Genomic DNA, 25365 nt, shown 5'->3' with positions numbered 1-25365 from the left:
TGACCCTTTTTTTCAAAACTTGCTTATCCCCGTTGTTTCTCTGTTTACCCATTCTCTCATCTTCTACCCATGCAATCCTACCAAAACTGTTTTTTAAAGATTTCTGGTTTTTATTTTTGTTTTTGTTTTGGTATGAGGGATTGAAGCCAAGGGTGCTTAACCACTGAGCGACATCCCAGTCCTTTTGTATATTTTATTTAGAGACAGGGTCTCGCTAAGTTGCTTAGGACCTCCCTAAGTTGCTGAGGTTGACTTTGAACTCATAATCCTCCAGCCTCAGCCTCTCAAGCTGCTGGGATTACAGGTGTGCACCCTCGCACCCCGCCAGTGACTTCTTCTTTATCAAATCTAATATGTAATGCTCTGTCCTTCACTTCCTTCCACCTCTGAATTTGCTACATATTCATGTTGACTTCATGAAATCTCTCCTCTGACTTTTAAAATCCAGCTCTACCTGATTTCCAACCTCTGAAGACCTTTCTTCTCTCTTTGACTCTGTCCTTTCCTTCCTTATATCTGCAAACATAAGCAGTCCCTCAAGGATTTGCCCTCTTGTGGTAGGACAGAATGGAAACGTTAGCAGTTTAAGAGCTGACAGGCTGTGTTTTTGCACGCTGACACACAGCAGCTCTGCATACTGACATTTAACCATAGGGGCTAACAGGTACCTGTAACAGGTAGCCACTGTAGCAGAAGCAGGAAACAATGTGGTGGGGACAGAACAACCCCCATTTAGGCTTAGTGCAGTGACAGCCCCTAAGCTGTATGTGCTAAGAGTCCCAGCTATTGACAAGCTTGTGTCCATATAAGGAATGTAGAATGCACCCTCCAAGAGAAGAGCACCAACTCCCTTGCCTTGATGTACCCCAAACTTGCTTATTATGTATAAAAGTAAAAGCTCTGCTGTGCTCAGGGCTCAGACTTTGGGAATTATCCATCCAGGCTGTGGCGCCACTAATAAAATGTTGCTTCCAGATCTTGGTGTCCTAACCCTCATTTCCTGCTTCACTCTAATCTTTTTCTTTTCTCTCAATACTTACTCTTTCCCTCTCTCCCTTTCCCCCATCCCCCTTTCCCTCTCTCGCTCTCTCACACACACACACACACACACACACACACGAGCATGCACTTACTGTCAAATCTAAATCTCCACCCATGGTACATTTTCTAATTTCCTGATAAGACAAAATCAACTAGAGACCCAGCTAGCAACATAAACTCAGCCTTTGCCAACCTGAATGAAAGCTCCATTTTGCTAACCCTAATTCTCTTACCTGCTCCACCATCTTGTTTCATACCTAGAATTGAGGCCTCAGGAGGGAAGATGGCAGAATGATTCCCAATTCCCAAGTTCAAATACTAGCACCATCACCGAGCAAGTGATGTGACCTTAGGTGACTTATCTCCCTAAGTCTCAATTACTTTGTCTGTTAAATGGGGACAACTGTACTTACCTTAAAAGATGATTATGAAGACTAAAAATGATGTATGAAAAATTTAGCACTCAGTAACTTCCAGGCATTTATTATCTGAAATTTCTTCTTCTTTGTCACTTAGCTTTCAATCAGCTGCCATATCCTAAAGATTTGCTGTGTCACAATGCCAGTTATCTTTCCTTGTTTCCACCCTGGTAGTGATTTAACCTTTTGAGAATCACAGTGGGCAGCATAAGGAGTTTGATGCAAGTTGCTGAAAAGTCAGTCCTCATCATTTGCTTGTGGTGAGATGTTACTGAAAAAGTTCTCAAGTCTTAACAATACATTGGAAACACCTGGGAAGCTTTAGGCACATCCTGATATCCAGGCTGCATACCAGGGCAATTGCAATATAATCAAAAGAGGATGAATTCAGACCTCAGTATTTCTAAGGGCCCCCACAGCCCAAGGGGATTCTAATGTGCAGTCTGGAGAGAAAAAGGTCGCTGATACAGTCAAGTGGTACTCAATCACTTTCTGCTGACCTAATAAATCACCACCATTGTTTTTTAAATAAATTTTTATTGAAGCACAATACATACAAAAATGCTCACAGATCCTAAGTGTAAATCTCAGTGAATTAACACCAAGAAAACATATCTGTATAACCACCAAACAGGTAAAGAAAACAAACATTACCAGAGACCTGCATGTGCCCCCTTCAAATTACTACCTACCTCTCATCCCCAAAGATATTCATGAAACTGACTTCTAACACCATAGTTTAGTTTTCTGTGGGTTTGACTATTATATTAATTGATCCATGAAATATGAATTTTTGTGAGTGTGCTTGGCTATTTTAATTTCAACATGTTGGATGGATTCATTCATTCATCCATTTTCATTACTATATACAGTTTCATTCAATAATATCTATAGTTCAGATCCGGAATATCCTCCAAGGGCCCATGTGTTCAAGGATTGGCCCCCAGTCTGTGGCAGAACTGGAAAGTGGTAGAACATTTAAGATGTCGGGCCTAGTGGAAAGAAGCTAAGTTACTAGGAGTTTGCCCTTAGAGGGAATACTGGAACCCTGATCCCCTCCTCTTTTACTGCTTCCTGGTCACCTTGAAGTGAGCCGTTTCCACCACCCTAGGCTTCTGCCATGATATACTGTGCTGCCATGGGCCCCAAGTAACAGAGTCAAGTGACTGTGGACTGGAACCTCAGAAACTATGAGGCAAAACAGACCTTTCCTCCTTATAAATTGATTTTCTCAGGTATTTTGTCACAGTGATAGAAAGCTGATAAAATCATATGCCATAATTACCCATTTTACATTTGATAGACGTTTGGCTTGTTTTCAACTTTCTTTTTACTTGCCATTATGAATAATGCTGTATGAATATACCTGTACCTGTTTTTTATAAACATATATATCTACTATGTGTATACCAGAAATGGATTGCTGAGTTATAGAGTAGGAATATGTTTAGCTTTAGTAGATATTACTTAATAATTGCCCAAAGTGGTTTGTACAAATTTACACTTATGCTGGTAATGAAAAGGAGTTCTAGTTGCTCCACATCCTTAACAACACTTGGTATGATCAGTCTCTTCAAATTTAACCATTCTAGTGAGGAGCAAGGATAGGAGTATCTCAAACTTTTAATTTATATTTCCCCAGTTGACAATAAGCACAGTTCAATTTTTATTGAATATTTGGATATTCCCTATTATGAATTGCCAGCTCAAGTCTCTTGTTCACTTTTCTGTTGGGTTTCCTGGCTTTATATTTTTTTGTATTGGTTTTAGACTATGAAATCTAACATTGACTTTAAATTAGATTAGGAATTTCAAAGTATCAAAAATATTTTAATGGTTTTGATCCCCATACCACAAAAAACATTTGTAGATATTTATTTACTCCTGGTTTATGGCTTGCCTCCTCATATTTCATGGTGTGGTGGGTGTTCTGGGGATTGAACCCAGGGGTGCTTTACCGCTGAGCCACACCCCCAGTCCTTTTTATTTTTTGAGACAGGGTCTCCCTAAGTTGCTTAGGGCCCTACTAAATTGCTGAGGCTGGCCTTGAACTTGTGATCCTCCTGCCTCAGCCTCCTGAGTCACTGGAATTACAGGTGTCTGCCACCACACCCAGCACCTCCTCACTTTTTAAATATGGCCTTTTAATGAAGTTCTTAATTTTAATGAACTCCAACTTATCAATCTTTTTGTTCCTTTTCTCATGTTATATTTCTTTTGTGTCAAATGCTTCTCCCCCTCCTACAACCATCAAAATAACTTTTTCTTAACCCTCAACTCGGTGGTTCCAGAGAAGCTTTAAAAAAATACCAATGCATGAGGCCTGGCCTAGGCTAAATCAGACTATCTGGGATAAAGTTTAAGCATTTTTATTTCTTTAAAGATTAATCCTGGATTATTTCAGAGTGAAGTTATGACATCAAATAACCAGTTACAGGTTCAGATTTTCCTTTAATGAGAAGTTTTTAATAATTTTTTCTTTGTTTTATAAGTCATTTGAATGCTTTATCTGATTCCTCTTACCAAAATTTTTGTAGTTTGCCAAAAGTGCTTTTCAGTATTCCTTGATTATCTAAAATACAATGTAGATTGTAATAAGAAAATAGATACCATTTGTGATGACTATAACTGAAATAGATAATTTATATGTGTCACCTCAGTAAAGTCTGTCAAACCCATTTAAGTTAGCATAAAAAATTGAATTTAGGCTCTCAGGTCATTACTCACCTATGACAGTATAACAAATTCACATCCTTCTCATGACCTCATATTAACAAAATATATACTTTCTAAATAAATCCTTGACTTTGGAGTTAGATCATGTGATGTGTTTTAACCAATCTGATATTAGCACATTGTGATGAGCAAACATAGGAAGTACCATATTCTTGCATGGTTGGGCTTGCCCTGCTATGCTCCAGCCTTTTGCCAAGAAAAGAAAATCCCTCAGGTAACCAGTAGTCTATAAGGGATGAGAATAATGTGCAGCAGAGCTGTACCCAACCCACAGCTTGGAGCAGAGCCCAGTCAAGCCCAGCTTAGATCAGCTGATCCAAACACTCATTAGCAAGAAATCATGATTACCATATTGTGCCATTGAGTTTTGGGATGGTTTGTTGCTGAGTTTTGAGGTGCACTGATGCAGATAGTCATTAGAATGCTTATTTATTTTGTGAAGACAAAATTGAGGCTCTGGGATGATAACTCACTCAAATAATGTGCTAGAGCTTAGACAAAAACATGCTTCTGGCTGATGTTCAGTAAACATATAAATACTGAATATAAATAAATATCTATCCAATTTAACAAGTGATATATAAAAGCTGCAATGATCATTTTTCATCCTATCAAAATTGGGTAGATATTTCATTTTATCTGAGAAGCAGACTAACATTTTTGCCAGAGTTATGTGTTATAATCTATATTTCTATTTATAATAGGCTGCTGCTATGAAAAACAGCTTAAGATAGTGGCTTAGGATAGTATAAAATTTTTCCTTAGAAACTATTTTCTTATAGGATGATTTCTTAATCTATTTAGGTCCATGAAATTGGATTTTTTTTTTAAGAAAAGAACTTTTATTTTCACTAACCTCTACCTCAAATTCCACATGTCCTTCAATAAATAAATATAGGTAACAAACCACAGTAGTAAAAACAGTTTATAGTATTGTCACCAATAGAAACCACAGATATTTTTAATGCACTATGATTTTTGCATGTATTTTAAATATCTCTAAATATAGGCTCATCCTACTTAAAAATATAAAAAGAATCACCATTAGATCTTCTTTAATGAATTGATTTAAAAGTCTACATGTTATTATGTCATACATTGTTTTAATATTTTGATAGATTTCCTCTGTGTTATGTTTTATGCATTTAAAACTTTATTCAGAGAAGGCGTGTACAGACTTTTGTCAGATTGCCAAAGAGGTTCATAGCACAGAAAGTACTAAGAGTTCCTAACCTAAAAGATATAGTGTCATTTTAGAGAACAAAACTTTCTGAACAAAAACTTGATTAGGATTTTGAATGGTGATTTGAACTGCTTTCTTACAAACACCTTTGTGTGGGTTCCTAATAATTTCAAGCCAGGAAAACTCAAATCATTGTGTACTGGAAATTATAATAGAGGGACAGACAATCTAAAATCAAACCGTTCAGAGTCATGGTCAACTGAGGATTTTACAAATGACAAGACTACATACTTAAAAAGACATTTTCAAGCATTTATTTTACATTAGGCATTTTCAACCTCAGCACTACTGATATTCTGGGCCAGATCATTTTTGATGGGGATGGCTGTCCTATGCACTCTACAATGGTTAGCAAGCAGCATCCTTAGTTTCTACCCACTAGATGCTATTATCACCACCACTCCAGTGTGACAACCAACAATAGCTCCAGACATTGTCAAATGTCCCCAGAGGGGTAAATGTGCCACGGTTAAGAATCCCTGTTTTACATGATAGTTTCTAAGACCACGGATTATTGAACAGTGTGAAGGCAACTTGAATATGCTAACTTGCCAGTTACTCATTTAACAGATATTTAGCACAGTACCTACTGTGTGCTTAGCATCGTATTAAACTCTGGTATCATGCCAGCTGACAAAGAAGGAAATGATAAAATAACCAATACAAAAAGAAAACAAGAACAAGTTACCTCTAGTTACGTAAGAGGAAATTCATTTCTTAATGTCAGTCTATGATTTCTTTTTTCTAAGTTTGATGTAGCAATAGGATGTGCTAATTATTTACCAGTTTTTTTTTTTTTTTTTAAAGAACTACCTGGCTGATCAGGTTCCTCAGAGAGAGCAGACGTCCATGGATTGCAGCTTCATGCACAGGAGACCAATCAGACACAACATCTGTATGGAAAGGGAAGGATGAGTCACATTCTGCTAACTCTCCTAAGACTGGGAGTCTCATCATTATCCATCAATTTAGAGCCGAACAGGTCCTGAATGAAGACATAGGAGTCACTCGAAAAAAATCCCCAACAGGACTTCAGCATTTCTCTATTAATGTTTCTTGCACACAGTTTATCTGAAATGCCTAGATAACTAAAGAACTACAGCCAGTGCCCAAACTGAGAACAAAAGAGGCAGATTATTAGGGAGATTATTATGTTAAAGGTGAAAATAAGCCAGGCACAGAAAGACCAGAAAGACAAGCACCACATGATTTCGCTCATGTGGAATCAAAAAAAAAAAAAAAGCTAATCTCATATAAGTTTAGAGTAGGTAGTGACTACCAGAGGCCAGGGAAAAGTGGGGAGGAAAAGATGGTGAGAAGTTGACCAACATGTACTAAGTTACAATTAGGTAGGAGTAAGAAAGTTCTGGTGTGCTACTGCACAGGAGAATAATTTTAGATAACAATTACATACAGTATATTTCAAAAGCTAGAATAAAGGATTTTGAAAGTTTTCACCATAAGGAAATGAAAAATGTTTGAGGAGATAAGATATGTTTAACCTAATTTAAACATTGTACAATGTCTATATCACACCTTCACATGGTACTCCATAAATATATACACCTTTTGTTTTTACATATCACTTAAAATAAATTTAATTTTAATTCAACAAATTTTTCAGAGCTGTTATTTATTGATTTATTGGTGCATTATAATTGTACCTAATAGTGGAATTCATTATGCCCTATTGGAACTTGCACGAAACCTTATTTGATCAAACTCATTCCCCAGAACCTTCCTTTTCCCTCCCCCGATCCACCACCATATGATCCACCCATCCCACTCCTTGCTATTTAACAAATTTTTTAAAAGAGACAGATTGGGATGATAGATGACTGTACTTCCATTTTCACACTGGTCTCAAAGGCAAATGGCCCATTTAGTTAAGTGAGAGCTTCACTAATTACCAGCATTAGTGCGTTAAGCTGTGTTTGCCAGTCTAGTTTCCTGCATGAAATGCAAACTTTGACATCTCAGCAAACAGTGCCATATACTAATAGTAGTAATCATGTAATTACATACACCATTAGGTTTGGAATCGAATCTGAACAAAACCTTATCTATTTATAGATTACCTCTTGTCTTGTCCTAATATAAAGCAAAAATCAGACCTTGAAACAGGGATATTATTTACCCCCCAATATCAGTGTGCCAGAGTCATTAAAAGCAAGCTCTGAATTCAGACCCACTTGACCTTTTCTGGGTGGTGGACCCCATGAACAGGTCTTGACTCTCAGTTTCCTTTTTGGTAAAGTGAGGACAACAAGATACATATCCATGGCTCAGCACATATTACTCACAGTTATTATCTTTCCCTAACACTAAACAGAGAATCTCAATTATATCACAAAATCATGGCAATTTAAAATAGCAAAAAATTTATAGCCATACAGGAGGAATAAAAATTCTCAGGGGAAAAAAGCCTGTAAACTCTACCTTAACACTTTAAATGCTTTCCTCTTGCCTTATAATTAAGTGTGAATGTACTGAATGAGGCACAGGCCTCATTTCTTTCTCATCTCAAACTGTGTCTGATTTCCAGAACAAACAGATGCAGGAAGTCAGAGTGTGAAGAGGCTTGCCTGAGCTTGTGTCAGCTCCAGCTCTGCCTGCTTTGGTAAACACATGATATACTAACAAGGTATATATATATGGTCTGATACCAGTTCTGCCTTTCATGAGAGCTAATAGCTTCCTAAAAGCTGAGAAAACCTGGAGAACCAGAGTGGTGACTAATGCATTGCAAACTGAAAGGCCATGAAGGGGAAGGCAAGAACACTTTGCATTTACCACATGGTGGTTGTGGCCTGCCTACCACCTGGAGCCACCAGTGCCCTGGAAAATCTGTCCCAGTGAGCAAATTACCATTGTTCCAGATGGATTCATTAAGCATTGAGTACATAAAAAGAAGCGAAGTGAGGCCACCTACACATGCCCATGCAGTGCTTTCTTTGTGAGTTCACTAAGATCTTAGGGCAAGGTATCTTAAGTGAAATGACTTTTCCCACCTCCAAATTCTTATGCTCAATAGACATTCAATGAATGTCTCACAGCATTCTTTTACATTCCTAATTCAGTAATAATAGTGCCATTTCTAGGACTTGGAATCTAAATTCCAGACTAGAGATATGGAAAGATTTAGCTCCCAATTAGAATTAAAAGGACAACTGAGTCCACTCATTGGTCCTGATAGTGCAAAATATCATTCACACAAAATCCTGAGCAAGAAGAAAGAACCAAAAATTAAGAAAGGTTTTGAAAATTGGTTTTAAGCAGGTTTACAAGTGCATCCTAATGGATCACTATGTGTGATGATTAGTCCATTTTTTTCTTCCAAGTGCTCAGCTGCTAAGAAATAGAGCTGCCACCCTCCTCAACCTTCATTTTTTGGGAGGTGGGGGTACCAGGAATTGAACTCAGGGGCACTCGGCCACTGAGCCACATCCCCAGCCCTATTTTGTATTTTTTATTTAGAGACAGGGTCTCACTGAGTTGCTTAGCACCTCACTTTTGCTGAGGCTGGCTTTGAATTCATGATCCTCCTGCCTCAGTCTCCCAAGCCACTGGCATGTGCTCCTCTTCCTTAAAGCTACTAAGATTATTAGAGCTGACAGTCTAAACAGTCCAAGCAGTATTCTTGGGTCCTAAGTTGTAATTGTTCAGATGTCATGAAAATGTTACAATTATATTATTAATAAACAAAAATGGGGTTTATTTTCTACTCATTCATGATCAAACCATTATTTCTCCTATTTAGGGAAAATTAAGAATCATGTACTTTTTCAAGAGAAAAACAAAAGCTACCTGATGTTTTGCACACACAGAGAAGGTAGTATCTGCAGAGCAGACAGCCTGTGTCTTTCTGAGAAGTACAGAGGGTTGTCTTGGTGCACATAGTAAGGGGCTGACAATACCAATGCCTCTAAGCTAGCTAGCTAGCTAGCTAGCTAACAGCTCCATTGAGCTATAATTCACATCCTATATAATTTTCCCATTTAAAGTGTACAATTCACTGCTTTTCATTACATTCACAGAGTTGTGCAACCAATACCACAATCAATTCTAGAACATTTTCATCACCCCAAAATGAAATCCCATGCCCATTAACATTCACTCCACATTTCCACTTCCCTCAGGCCCTGGCAACCATTGATCTATTTTCTGTCCTTGTGGATTTGCTTATTCTTAAAATTTCATGTAATCAGAACCATACAATGTGTGTTCCTTTATGACTGGCTTCTTTCGTGTGGCATAATGTTTCAAGGTTCATCCACATTATAGCATATATTAATACTTCATCCCTTCTTTGCTTAAATAGTGTATGGATGACCACATTTTATTTATTCATCCATCAGTTGATGGAAGTTTGTGTTGTTTCCAATTTGGGGGTGTTATTAATAATGCTGCTATAAACATTCATGTACAACTTTTTTGGTAGCTGTATGTTTCAATTCTCTTGTGTATATACCTAAGAGTGGAACTGCTATAAGATAATGGTAACACAATGTTTAGCCTTTTGAAATTATATTCCACTTTATATTCCCATCAGTAATGTACAGGGCAGAGCTTCCTCTCCTAACTTAAAAGTCATTTTGGTTTAGGGTTTCTTAGGCCTGTCACAGTATATCCTATGCTACTGCCGAAAAAGAAAAGCATGGGTTCTTGCGAAGCCTCAATCCATCTCATGTTTATATAAGAACTTTACCCTCGGCAGGTCTCAGAACAAATCGAATGATTGTGCTAAAACCTGAAATAGTGACAATGGATAGATTAATACTTTTCTAACATTTAGAGCGCATAGATTGTGTGTGCTCGTGCAACATGCATGGGCACACACAAACACACATATACAGTTTAGCAAACACCACAATTGGCCACACAGATTAGTCCATAGGCTCCCCTTTGCTCTGGAAAACAGTGAAAAGATAGCAGAGGTTCGCACCTTGTGAAATTCAAATGAGGTTCTGCCTGCGTTATGGTTTGGATGTAAGGTTTCCCCCGAAAGATCACGTGTGAGACAATGAAAGAAGGTTTAGAGGAGAAATGATTGGTTATGAGAGCCTTTACCAAATCAGTAGATTAACCCCCTGCTGGGATTAACCAGGTGGTAACTGAAGGTGAGTACGGTGTGGCTGGAGGAGGTGGGCATCTGTGGCATGTCTTTGGGGTATAGATTTGGTATCTGGTGAGTGGAGTTGCTCTACCTGATTTCTGATCATCATGTGATCTGTTTCCCTCCATCACACTCTCCCACCATGTTGTTCTACCTCACCTCAAGCCCTGAGAAATGGAGCTGGCTCTCTATGGATTGAAACTTCTGAAACCATGAGCCCCCAAATAAACTTTTCCTCCTCTGCAGTTGTTCTGGTCAGGTCTTTTAGTCACAGCAGCATGAAAGCTGATTAAATCAGCCTGGCAGGACCTAGTGCTCCCCCAGCGTTTTCCAGAGCCTATCCTTCAAGCAGGCAATGAGCTGTAGGCTCATCACAGGTCTAGTTAAGACCAGAAGTAGCCTCACCTACCTTCCTGCTAACTGACAGCTGGAAAGAGCCGACCATGCAGAAAAGGGGACCTAGTTTTCCTGCCAAAATATGGATGATGCTCACAGTAGGAGACTGATAGATAAAGGGGAGGTTGAAGATTACAATACTCTTTTCCATTGACTCCACCAAAGTCTTTGAAACTTGAGGGTCATTATATACATGTAACACGGTATACAAGCCCTTGACACATACTAAGTATTCTCAGAACTATTTTAGCCATGGTTTATTAGTTTTTCTGTCAAAAAATAGTTGAAAAATGAGGTCACTGGCAGCACCATGGATCCAGTAGTGTATTACATAGGTAAAATGGGGCAGGGAGCTCTCATAACAAAACTACTCCACAAGTCCTCCAATTGGTGCCATTAAACTTACCTTTTTTAAGAAACTCGTGTCTCCATCAAACCTACTGCACATTAGGAAGGCTGATATTTCATTTTTATTGCACTTTCTGGAATGATTTCTAAAATTTCCATTAATTCAGGAGAGATTTAAAATACACTAATTGGTACATTGCAAAAGAGCTATTAACCAAGCTGAAAGCCCGAGCGAATGCTGGGCAGCAGCATAAATCTATCCATCTCGGGAAACATTTTGCAAGGTCAGGAGGAGAAAAGACCTCTCTTTTGGTTTGTTCTGAGGGGATGGGCACTTTCGCCTCCAGTTTTTGGAACATGATAATGATGGGTTCGATGGAATGACTCAACATTGGAGAGGATCTGGGTGTTGTGTTTATAATCACAGTGGACTTTAATTTGATTCCAGGATAAAAAGAGAAATAGAGTCTCAAAGTCAGAACGAGGGATAGAGAAAGGCCCACTGAGACAACTCCTGGGCAAGTTGCACCTTCCCACTGCAATTCTTTTCCCAGTTGCATCATCCAGATGCTCACTCACTATCTCTCCATTCTCCATAGGAATCTCATTTTCACCTATTCTGTTTAACTGACAGGTTTCCCTCAGAAAACTTTCCCCTGCTGAGGTGCACCAATATTTAAGATTCACCATAAGAGAATGAATTTTTTTCCATTCAATGCCTGTTCTTAGCTGTTTTCTGTTTAAATGTGAAAAGTCTACAGGGTGGCTCAATATGGTGAAAAAAAGAGAGAAATTACCTCTTACAGTTGTGAGCTTACAGGCAAAAATCCAAAGGTTAGACACTGAAAGTGGGAAGAGTGGTTATGTGTTTGGTTGGGTTATGATGGTTATTATTTTCCAAAGTGTCTATGGACTAGGTATGAATTAGTTTCCTAGGAAAGCCATAAAAAAGTACCACAAACTAAGTGACCTAAGACAATAGAACTGTATTATCTCACAGTTCCAGGGATTAGAAGTCTGAAATCAAAGTGTCAGCAAGACTATACTCTCTCCAAGGCTCTAGGGAGGAATCCTTCCTGACCTCCTCCAGCTTCTGGCAATGGACACTCATCCTTGACATTCCTTGGCTTTGTAGATGCTTCACTCCAACCTCTGCCCCTGTGATTACACAGCATTCTCCCTTTATGTATCTTCTCCATGTCTTATAAAAATACCAGTAATGTGGAATTAAGGGACCATTCTACACCAGTACAACTTCATTTTAACTGATTACATCCACAATGACCCTATTTCCAAATAACCCATTCTGTGGTATAGAGTGTTAGGATTTCTTTCTGGGGACACAATTTAACTCATAACAAGGTACTTTCAGGAAAAAAAAAAAAAAGATATTCTTTCCTTGCTCCTGGGACAGGAAAGTTGAGCATTAAAAAAATTCTCTATAGAGTTGGCTGCCCATATTCACAGCCTTTTTTCTCTGCCAAGGAGGCAGAGAAAAAAAACCCTGCAGGTGAAGATGGGAACAGTAAAATTCCCCAAGATGAACTATTGTCCTGGGCCCCATTTTCCCTCTGATTTACCCTTGTGCCAGGGGACATGCTTCAGCAGAGTTGAGTTTCTCTGGGTGGCAATTTGGAAACAGCACTCTGAGTGTTCCACATTCCACACTTCACCAAGGTCAAAACTTCAGAAGCATAAACAAATGTAACCAGCTATAACTGGGGTTTTATCCCAAGTGCAAGACTAGTGCAAAGCAGAGAATGACTCCACATAATAGGAACAGGGAGAAGGACTAAGAGGACTTGCTTCATGGGAGCAGTTGCCTGGCTGGGTGTGGAAGGTATGAGTAGGAGTGTGTCAGTCTGATTCAGAGAAGGAGGTAAAAAAAGCAGAGGTGTCCAGGAATCTATCCTTTGATTTCCAATTCTTTGAAAACTTTCCTTCCTTTAGTCCCTGTGGAATTACAACATCTGGAGTCTCTTCCTGCTTCCCTGCCAACTCACTGGTTCCCTATCCTTAACCAGGGGTCTGTCCCAGGGCTTAATCCTTGGCTCTCAGCTCTTGGCCATCAGAAAATTTGTTCTTTCACTGACTTTCAACCACAGCCCTTGTGCAAAACATTCTGAGGTCTGACTCCCAACCTGTATTTTTCCCAATCTCAGTCTTGTATCATCATGCTGTGCATACAGCAGGGTTATTAGTACTTTTTTTTTCTTTTATTTATTTGTTCTTGTTAGATATACATGAGAGTGGAGTGTATTTTTACATATTATACATATATGGAATATAACTTCCCAGTCTCGTGGTTGTACATGATGTGGAGTTACACTGGTCACGTATTCACATATGAACATAGGAAAGCTATGTCCAATTCATTCTACTGTCTTTCCTGTTCCCATCCCTCCTCCCATCCCTTCAGTCCCTTTGTCTAATCCAATGAACTTCTATTCTCCACCCCCTCCGCCCCCCCCACCGCCTTCATTGTGTGTTAGCATCCACATATTAGAGAGAACATTTAGCCTTCAGTTTTTAGAGACTGGCTTACTTCACTTAAGCATGATGTTCTCCAGTTCCATCCATTTACCAGCAAATGCCATAATTTCATTCTTCTTTAGGGCTGACATCTTCCCTTCCTCACTCCACTCCAAAGCTAACTTTCCTTCCCAACTTGCCTTTTATCAGGCTCTCCTATCTCACAATAATTTAGGCTTGAAAACTTTATCATTTGGGACTGACTTTTATCTTTGAGCCCTTGTATTTAATTAAGCAGCATAGCCTGATTATTCTTTCCTTTGAAATTATCACCCTTTTTCTATCATTTCCAAACTTTGTTCCAAATGTAAATTTCTATGCTTAGATTAGTGTAGTAGGTTCTCTGACCATCTCCATCAGCATCACCTTGGAGTTTGTTGTGAATGAATATTCCCAGGCCTCTCCCCAGACCTACCAATTCATCAGAAGCTTCACCACCTGCATTTTAGCAACCTATCCAGTTGAAGTTGAGACACACAAGTTTGAGAACCAGAGCATTAGTGCAGTAATCTCCTGGGATGCCACCACAGTCTATCCTGACTATAGCTACTCAATTTGTTTACTTACAGCCTTGATTATTGCCAGGTCTCTGCCCCAGAACTATCAAGGGCTGCCAACTCCCTGACTCATGAAGGTTAAACTCCTCCACCTAGTTTTTAAAGCCTCATCATATGGTTCCATCTCTCCAAATTTGTCCTCACTAGACTCCCTGAGACGTTCTGCATTCTAGCTATAACAACGTGTTCACTTTCTAAGCAACACACCTTTGAGTATAACACTTCCCCACCTCAACCCACTCCTCCTGCTGCAACCAGCATTGGATTGGGACCTTTCAGAAACCTTGGCCAGTGAAAAGTGGCTAGTTCCTCTTTCCCACATGGAAATGAAAATAAACGTAATACTTAGGTGTAAAATAATTGTGTAGAAATCAACCAAATTACTGATCCTTTTCTGTAGTGATTGGTTTGCTTAAAAACATATTTAACAGTTCTTTTTAAAATGTGATTCTTGGTGCCACACTGCTTTCCTAATACTTCAAATTTGTGCTCAATGTATCCACTGACTAATTCAGTTTTGCCTTTGTGGATGCAAAGCCTATTCACCATTGAGTGTTCTGCTTATTTTATGAGTAAAATTGAATAAATAAATGAATGAGTGAGCAGATTTCTCTGCTCAATCAGTCAGAGGGAATGCACTTTGTATTTTATTTGTTCCAGTGCTTGTGCAGTAGGAGATTAATAAGTCTTTGCTGACTTCAGAGTCCCTGTTTTTTGTCCCCTGATTGAAAAAATATTGTGAGCAGCCTACCAGTGTCAGGAATAGAATTGCAAATTGAATGTTATAATCTATCCTCAAATGCTTAAACCCATTTTTCAGAATCCTTTCAGGCAGAAAGCACCTGCTGAATGCTCACAAGACAGTGACAGTGCCCTGACGTGTGGGATTCTATACATAGGTAAAAACACCTTCTGACAGATGAGACTCATACCTGTAAAACACCTCTTCAAAGTGGAAAAAAACTCTCCTTTTAAAGTGAATCAATCAATGCTCAGTGTTTGAACATCATTTATAAACTCATCCCTCAACTAAATGCTAACTATTCAAAACCTTTTCACTGGTTATGTTTGTTTGTTTATTGAGTTTGTTTTGCAGTACAGGGGATTGAACCAAGGCCCTCATGCATGCAAAGCACTCACTCTACTACTACTGAACTACCTAAGACCTTTAAATAAAAGAATTATTTTAGAATTCAACTTTTTCTTAATTTATAAATTAATCATCTAATCCAGTAAGTAATGCATTTGACCCCCAAGGAATGATTCTTTTGAGCTATAGTTTTTACTGGAGAATAATCTCTGACAATTAAATTTGTATCATCAATAGGACACTTCAAGTAGAGCTGTACACATTTTTGAAAACCACATCAAGGACCTATACCAGCAAGCTGTGGACTTCTGTCCAGCAACTGCACCCTGGGCACATCTCAAATGTACCAACTGAAACCACCAGCCCTCTTCTCTCCTAAGCATGTTGGCCACCCTCCCCAGCACCCTGATTTCACAGCCCCTAAGACTCACCCCCCATCAATGGGTTTGAAAGGAGCCTGGTGTCAGGATAGCTTCCTGGCCCCAGGGGCTTGCTGCCATTCTTGCCCCCTTGTTCGCCATCCATGGTGCTCTCCTGGACCAGCAAGCTCCACGTTCCACTTCAGTTGCTCAGTGAAGTCCAAATTCCATGCACCTCATGCTCTGGGAAATTCCAGTTCTGTGGCTGGCTGAACTGCACAAGTCCTGGTCAGACTGTCTGCAGCAGAGAAGAGTACCTGTGGTCAGAAACGGGCGAGTGCACACACACACACCACCTAGCTGGCTGCAGTCTGGCCAAAGCCCACATCAGCCCCCCAGCCCTAAGTCTGCAAAACTGCTGATGTCACGTCCTTTCCAAAACTGAGACCAATCAGTGAGGAAGCCTTGGAGTTTATCAGGAAGGAAACTTAGTTTGTAACTTTTGGAGGATGAAGGGAACAGGGTAAGGGGGAGTGAAGGAAACAGCTCCCTTACTGCAAAGTTGCTCACTCTGCAGATTTGTTTGCTACTTGGGGGCTTCTTGGTGTTGAGACAAGCCCCAGCACCCAAGAGCTGAGAAAGCTGGTTTTGCAGCAGCCTTGTGAATTGCTTGCACAGTAATATGCACAGCACGCCCTGGCCATCTGCACATGTGGTTTCAATTTTGCTGGGAGTGTCTTATGGAAAAATGTGTCTATATGTTACAAAAATGCAGGATTTGGAAAGAACTTCTGTTTTCTTCCTTTCAGCTGCAAGAATTTCATTAAATGTCCTATTTCACCCTTCCTCCACACATTTTAACTTCTAGATAAACAGTGAAAATTTTCCATTGGAATAGTGGATCCCTAGATGGCATGGGGTGTGGAAGAGACCTTCCGTTTTCAATTGTTAATTATAAAAATATTATTTTGTTAAGATTTTATCAATTTGCCTATACAAAATACATAAGCTTTCTGTGTGTGTGACTTTTCAATTTCCATTTTTCCACCACACCCCTGGGTGCTGGCCTAGGTTGATGGCCACCCCTAAATTCTTACCCTCCTCTCTTCCATGTGGAAGACGATTTTTCATCCCAGTGGAGGAAGGCTTTGAGTTTACTCTCAAGCATCTGCTGTCTGTGAAATGATTGTGGATTTGTTTTAATGCCAAAAATGAAGCCTTACTGTTTCAGACATATGAATCCTCAATTGAAATCTTTAGTACACACCGTGAACAGTTTGAAGCACATTCTCCATATTTTTCAATGCATTTCTGTGCATGTATAGATATATATCCTGAGCATCTAAACACACATGTGTGCTCACACACCACACACACACACACACACACACACACACACACCCCTCTATTACTTCACATTTTCACTTAAAATTATATTATTATGCTGTTCTATGCTTTTTACACTTATTTTGTTTGGGAAACATTTCCTTTTCAGTTTATACAGCTATGTTCCTTTCTTTATTCACTACTGCATTCCATATTGTGCCAGAAGTATTTATTTATTCTCCTAGCAAAGCAAGCAGAATGTTACCATTTCTTTTACTCCTATAAAAATAACTGCAGTTCATATTTTTGTACACATCGCTTTGTGCACACATGTAAGTATTTTCAGAGAGATTCCCAAGAGTGGAAATGCTGAGTCAAAGGTGTGCTCATGCACATGGGATAAATTATGTGGAACTATATGCACATGCACACACACACACACACACACACACACACACACATAGGAATGAACACAAGATAAACTGGTGAATTCTGAAAAAGATCAGTAGATTATATGAATGCTTATTTCTGATTGTGATATTGTACTGTAATTTTACAAAAAGTTACCATTGGGGCAAAGTGATCTAAGTGTACAAGGAGGCTGTTTATATTATTTCTTAGAACTGCCTGTGAATCTGTAATGATCTCAGTACCAATTTTAATTTTTTTTTAAAGTCTGCTCATTTAAAATTGGGATAAACACTGCCAAATTGCCCTCCATCTCTATTTGCAGAATTAACTGAGAAGGCCATAAGCATACAAATTCTTCAGTACTCTTTCTGGAAAGACTCGAAGAACTATAAACTTAAACTTGTATTTGGCAGAGAGTAAGAATATTACTCCCAGTATAGACTGGATTAGGAGTTAAAACAGAGGAGTGTGAAGGGGAAACTGGATACCATCACCATTTTTTTCCTAGTAAAATCTTCACAGTTCAGCTTCTTTATTTACTTTTAATCCAATTCCAAGAAGAAAAGATTTTCCCATATTCAAATTTAAGTTCCAAAATGACAATAGAGAAAATTTCCAGGTTGTTGCCCTAGTACCTGGGAGGGCATTCACCAGCTTTTCTCATTTACATTTATAATGTTGATCACCATAGTGAACAGGAGGATGGGAACTGGATTTTTTTTAACTGTTTAATGTTTAAGCACAGTTACAAAAGTTCTCCATGCATTTTTAAGAATTAATATGAGGATAAAGCATATAAGCTGTGATTATAGGGTGGCTTACCACAAACCATAGAGAATAGCAATCTTAATAATTTCTAGTTGGCCCTTGTGTTTGTCACTGTGGGTCTGTATGTTTGGTGAAATTGATGCAGGTTAGATAAGGAAAAAGAATGACAGGCTGCAGGAGATGGTAAGGACACAATCACTCCTTACCAGGAGCAGTGTTCACATGAGCCAGTGCCTCTGCCCACCCTCGCTTAGCTGGCCAAGGCACACCTCACTCACAGATTACAAGTTCTTCCCTCCCAAGGCCTTGGGAAGCCTTGAAAGTCACTTCCAATTAGTCAAAGTTGATCCAGCTGGCATTTTTTCTAGCACAAACCCTTTAAAACCTAAGAGGTACACATCTCTGATAATTGGGAACTCTGCTTCTCAGGCAAAACTTCTATCTACATCCGTTGTTCTTGCAGAACTGGCTGTGTATGCTGAGTATCTGATGCTACTTTAGAGAGCAATCACTCCCAGGAACAGTACAGTGAGATTCAAACAAAGAAGTGTTTTTTTGAAAAAACAATCTGGAATAATGTGGTGTTCTTGGAGAAACAAACAGTCAAACTAAGAAGGAGAGAGTCTACCTAATGATGAGCCTGGACTCTCCAAAAGTGCCAACAGTGGGGAAGACAAAAGTGGGGAGGGGAAGCTTTCTAGACTAGAGGAGAATAAGGAGACTTGATAACTAAGATCAGTGGATGATCCTTGATCTGATCCTTGACCAGATCCTGATGGTGGCAAGAGACAGAAAGGACATGAATGCCACAGTTGTGGAAATGTAAAGGCAGATGCATATCGGATAACTGGGGGTCACTAGATGACCACCGCGCCATGGTTCTTTGGGAGAATTTCTAAACATGCTCTTAGGAGATGCACGATAAAGTTCTGGGTGCAGAGAGCCATATTGGATTGTGAGGCCAAGGGGAAATGGGTCCCTGTCTACACGTTCTGCACCAGATTGAATAAGTCAATGCAAGTTTTATAGTCAAAACACATGAGTAGGGCTGAGGCTGTAGCTCAGTGGCAGAGTGCTTGCCTAGCATGTGTGAGGCACAGGGCTCAATCCCTAGCACCACATAAAAACAAAATAAAGGCATTCTGTCAATCTACATCTACAAAAATTTTTTTTTTCAAAACACATGAGTAGATACAAAACCTGGGGTGCTCAATCTGTTTGCATGGCATTGTCATTCCTCGTGAATGTAAAGGCCACATATCCCAGAAACATGGGCTGATTGGAAGCACTTCTCATTGCACAACAATGCAGGGTCATAAAACAACCAACCTCTGCCTTTATTAAAATTTGTGATCTTTAGGCTATCATGGGCTTTTTGCCATAAGAAAATACTGACCTTGCCTGCTAAAGTGTTTTGCCTTACTCACCTCATCTTGATCCTAGCCCTGGTGAAGAATCGTGATGCCTGCAACTTACAAATAGTTCACTAAAACATATACGCATATGTATTAATTATATATGGATTCACACATACAAATATGCTATATAGATGCATGTGCTCATGTGTATATATATATGTATACATGTGTATGTGTGCATCCATACATGAATACATCAAAAGAGAATCAAATGTGGCAAAATGCTAACACTGTGAATTGAGATGATGGACCAAAGATATTCATTGTGCTATTCTTGTAATTTTTCTGTAAGCTGAAAGCTTTTAAAGATATAACAATGGTAAGGGAAGAAAAATTAGTAAATGGAAATTAAAACCAGATATGTTTTATACAGGTTAGGATAGGAAACTGCTATTCCCAGTGTGCCCCATGTATTTGTTCTGGTACAGATTCTGCTAAGGGAAGGACATGATATATTCCATATGCAAATGGAAAACATTCATGCAAGAGCAGACCTTGGCAGTGATTTGTGATGGGAGAAAATATGAGGTCCGCCAGTGCAGAGAGCATCCTTCCCTGACAAGCTGTGGTTACTCATTGATTCATCCCTCACCATGGCAGCTTTGGGCCATGTCTCTGAAGTGTCAGCTATTCTCTTTGTGCTCTATGCACAAATCTTCTGAGCAATCAACATTGTTACTGAAAAAAGTCATCCACAAATCTCATGTTTATTTGACATGGCAGTGTTAGAAATATCAGGGAAGAAAATTACTTTAGGAGAAATAATTCTTTAATAAAATGAACACAAAATTAGCAATGCCGAATGACATACCCAAACATTTAAATAATTTTAGGGATTTTGAAAGCATTGAGGTTAAAATATTCAATTGATACAAGCTACAAGCAAGCTTATTTCTTTAAAATAATGGGTCAAGGCAGACAATGGAGTCATAAGTGACAGAAGGTGTATATATATATACCATCTGTCTATCACATATATAAATAAGTATATATATATATATATATATATATATATATATATAGAGAGAGAGAGAGAGAGAGAGAGAGAGAGAGAGGTGCATGTCTATCCACATAGAGAGGGGGGAAGTATATAGACAGATAATATTGGGTACTGACTTAGTTATCGAAGGATTTTTCCCCTAAAATTATTTATTGTGTACATATTTTAAATTACATTAAACTAAACAAAGGGGAGTGAAGGGAAGGGAAGTAGAATGGGAAAAGGAAAGTGTGGAATGAATATGGCATAAGTTTCCTAGGTACATATAGGAATACACCACAGTGAATCTCACCATCATGTACATCTGCAAGAAATTAATTAAAAATAACTATGGGTAAGTGGTAGAAAGATCAAGAGGGAAGGGGGCAGGGGGGAGAGGGAAAGGGAAGAAGAGGTACTGGGGACTGAATTAGAACAAGATAAATTCCATGCTAGTATAATTACATTAAAATGGATTCTACTGTTATGTATAACTAAAAATAATCAATAAAATAAATATTATTTGGGGCTAGAATTGTGGCTCAGTGGTAGAGTGCTTGCCTGGCATGTGTGAGGCCCATAGTCAGCACCACATATAAATAAAAAAAAAAAAGATCCCTCGACAGCTAAGAAAAATATTTAAATAAATAAATAAATAAGATATTATTTGAAATAGTTTTTCAGTATATAAATCCCACTTCTAGAAATCTCCTAAGAAATCCTTCATTTTTAAAGACTTATTTAAAAATAAACTTTATGAAAGTTTTATCTATAGAAGAAAGAATTAGAAATAATCTAGGTATACAAGTTGAAAAATGTTAAGGAATATGATACAATCATTTAAAAGGATTTTATCAAAAGGTTTGAGACTTTAAATATCATTGCAATAAGGTTTATAAGAAAAGTAAGCATCAAAAATAATTTAATAAGATACTAACATTAAATCAGGCAAAGAAATAAAAGACACATGGGGTACAGTAGTCCCCTTACCCACAGTTTCACTCTTCGTAGTTTCAGTTACCCTGGATCAAGCATAGTCTGAAAATATTAAACAAAAAATTTCAGAAATAAAGAACTCATAAATTTTAAATTACACACCATTCTGAGTGGCCTGGTGAAATCTTATGCCATCCTGCTCTGTCCTGCCCACATCAAGAATCATCGAATTGTCCAGCATATTCACACTATACCCAACACCCTGCCATCTCATCCCTATCAATCACTGTGTAGTCATCTTGATTCTCAGATCAACTGTGGCAGTGTCACAGTGCTTGTGTTCAGGTAACCCTTACACAGTAGCCTAACACCATGTCACAATGCCTCTATCAGTCTCCTCACTCTGTCTCATCACACAGGCATTGTATCATCTCACATCACCACCAGGAAGAAGTGAGTACAGTACAGTGAGAAATTTTGAGAAAGACAGAGTAGGGCCACATTCACATAATTTTATTATAATATATTGTTATAATTGTTCTATTTTACTATTATCATTGGTGATCTCCTATTGTACCTAATTCATAAATTAAATTTTATCATAGATATGTACATATACAGGTATGTGTAGGAAAAATCAGTATATATTGGATATGGTAGTATCCATGGTTTGAATATCCATTGGAGGACTTAGAATATCTTACCTGCAGATAAGAGGGGACTACTATACTGAAAAAACACTAGAAAAAGTCACTTAAGATTAACAGTAAAAATTGACTAACAGATATTATGTACATTGCGACCTGATGTTATATATTTATGTATTGTTTATTCCTTGTATCGCTAATGCATACGTTTTTCAAGGACAACCGTCTTGTCTTTCACACTCTTCCACAACACCCAGCACATAATAGATGCTGGGTAAAGTGTGTTGAACAAATTGAGAATTTATCCTGGAGCACTTTGAATATAAATCCTAGTGTACTTCAAATATGACTGAAAAAGTAAAAAAAAAAAAAAAAAAAAAAAAAAAATATATATATATATATATATATATATACTGTTTTGGAAGTAAAACATACTACATACTATAAAAATGTTATACTCTGTATTCATGATTTAAGAACCTCAAACTGCAGGCAAAATATCCCATAAAAACCAGATGACCAGTCTGATGGTCTAAATATAGGTTAATAGAATGTAGGACTATTTAGGAAGGAAATTTATGTAGGACTATGTAGGACTATTGAAGGAAATTTAAAGATGATCTTGTGTCCAATACAGTACTTTCATTCATAAATCATAAGACATCAACACCACTCAAGATGCAAGAACCTAGACTACCAGATATGTTCTGATGTGTGGTCTCTCAGGACGTAGTTCAGGATTGGGATATTGACACACAGCATAGTTGGGACTCTGTACAAATGACTTGCAATATCCATGGTCTGAAGTTTCAGAAAACAATAGAACAGCAAAACCTCAAATCCCTTGGAGCCATAAGCAGTTTGAATATTCTAGAGCATCCCAGGGTTTAATACAGAGGTCAGGCATTCAGCAAGATCCCAGCTGACCAAAAAATGCACTTGTCAGAACATCTCAAAGAGGGAAGTCCCCAGTTCCTGAATGTTCTGTGATAGGAAGAGACTCACCCTTTCCTCTTTGATCTTTCCATGGCTAGCAGTGGCTCAAATGGCTCCTCATCTTCTTTCAAATTCATCCTTTCTCTTCACCATATTTCCATCTTATGGCTATTTAATTGTGTCACCTTTGATAAAGTTTCCAATTCATTTCCCCTTGATAATATTTCTATTAGTGAAACTGGACTCTCCTTATTAATTTATAAGTGAACCATGATATGTTGAAATGTAGATATCAGTGAGCTCACCCTGCCCTTTAATATTTGCAACACATTGAATTGTACTTCCTTTCATGGAATTTGGAATATCCTATAACTTCCCCAACATTTGTGAAAAGTGTATTCCCTAAGATTTGTAAAAATTCTTCAGGAGTTTGTTTATCTTGTTAATCTATCACAGAAGGAAAGGTGCCATACCACCTTAAATAGGTAAGTTTACATATTTTTTGCCACCGTGTAATTCAATACATATACTACAACATGTAGAGCCAGATAATAACTAGACTTTTTCCTTATCCTTCTAAAAAAATGTGCAGGGTACCATATGTTTCACACTGTGCTGTAGGTATGAATGATTTCACTATTTTGCAAGTAGTAACTCAAACAATTGAGAATGAGTATTAGTATCCCTATTTACCAAAAAAGATTCTAAACATTTGCTTCCCAGTCTCAGCTGGGAAAGGGAAGGAAGCTAAGGGCAGGAAGTGAGGATCTCCTTTGTTCTAGTCAGAATATTAGCTTTTGTTAATATCCATTCCCTCAGTTGTTGAACCAGGGATTGAACCCAGGGGCGCTTAACCACTGAGTCACATCCCCAGCCTTTTTTGGTTTTCATTTTGAGACAGGGTTTTGCTAAGTTGCTTAGGGCCTTGCTAAATTGCTGAGGCTGGCCTCTAACTTGTGATCCTCCTGCCTTAGCCTCCTGAGCCTCTGGGATTACAGACATGTACCACCACACCTGGCAATTGACTTTTAATCTGCCCTAAGTATCACATGCAGCTTTTCTTCATTTGTGCTTGTCCTTTCATTTTATGTATGGCATTTTTTGCAACATGACTTTTAATGTATTCTAATTTATCAATATTTTTCTTTAAAATTTTTGCCTTTGTTATTATGCTTAGAAAATGCCTTCCCCTTCATGTACACTCATGTACAATTTCTTGTAGTATTTTTACCATATTATTTAAACTTTTTAACATTTACAAAAATTCAAGATTTGTTTTTGGAATATGACATAAAAACTTAAACCTTTTCCCAGATAGTAAACTAATTAAGATTATTAGATATTACAAAGTTGTAATAATCAGAAGTCTAGAGCAGTGCTAACAGATACATAATACAAGCCACATATGTAATCTAAAATTTTATTGTACGTATTATGTTTTTATATTAAAAAGTAAAAATCAAGTGGAATTAATTTCAATAATATACTTTATTTAACCTAATATATCCAAAAGATTATCACTTCAATATGTAACCACCACCAAAAATATTCATATTTCACATTCTTTTTTGTACTGAATCTTCAAAATGTGATGTGTATTTAATATGTATAGCACATCTTCATTCACCTAGCCACAATTCCAGTGTTCAATAGCCGTAAGTGGTGGATAGCTACTGTACCAAATAGCATAGGTCTAGAGTAGCTTCTCAATCTCGGCACTGTTGACATTTGAATCTAATAATTCTTTGTCGTGCACTCTCCTGTAACTTGTAGGGTGTTTAGCTGCATCCCTGGCCTCTACCCAATAGAGGCGAGTAGCTCCATTCCCTCAGTTGTTGCAAACAAAAAGGTCTCCACACATTGCCACAGTTGTCCCTGTGTGGGGGGCAAAACTGTCTCTTGTTGAGAATAAAAGGACTAGAAAAACTAGGGGGGGGGGGAAGGTTGGAAATGAATCTTAGGATCATCTGAGAGAGAATTTTCATTTAGAAGCTTATATTACTGTAATCACTGAACCATGACAGTATTTACAATAATGGTAAATCTGTTGAGTTCCCATGTTCTAAATTCATGAAGAGGGAAAAGAGGATCCAAAAGGAGGAGGAGA

General features: G+C 38.2%; 1 protein-coding gene across 1 annotated transcript in view; it reads right to left on the bottom strand.

Moving 5' to 3' along the window:
- Positions 1–16194, bottom strand: part of ASB9 (ankyrin repeat and SOCS box containing 9) — a 36202-nt gene extending 20008 nt beyond the window's left edge. Inside the window, exons 1-2 of the mRNA XM_079123260.1 lie at positions 15910–16194; positions 6253–6332 (exon numbers count right to left, since the gene is read on the bottom strand). Coding sequence (XP_078979386.1) covers positions 6253–6332; positions 15910–16003 — 174 coding nt within the window. The 5' untranslated portion in view covers positions 16004–16194. The remainder of the gene's footprint in view (positions 1–6252; positions 6333–15909) is intronic.
- Between the last annotated feature and the right edge of the window lie 9171 nt (positions 16195–25365).

The sequence above is a fragment of the Sciurus vulgaris genome, assembly GCF_902686455.1.
Source record: "Sciurus vulgaris genome assembly, chromosome: X".
Lineage (NCBI taxonomy): Eukaryota > Metazoa > Chordata > Mammalia > Rodentia > Sciuridae > Sciurus > Sciurus vulgaris.
The sequence above is the reverse complement of the archived record's forward strand: the minus strand, read 5'-3'. Positions and strand labels throughout refer to the sequence as shown.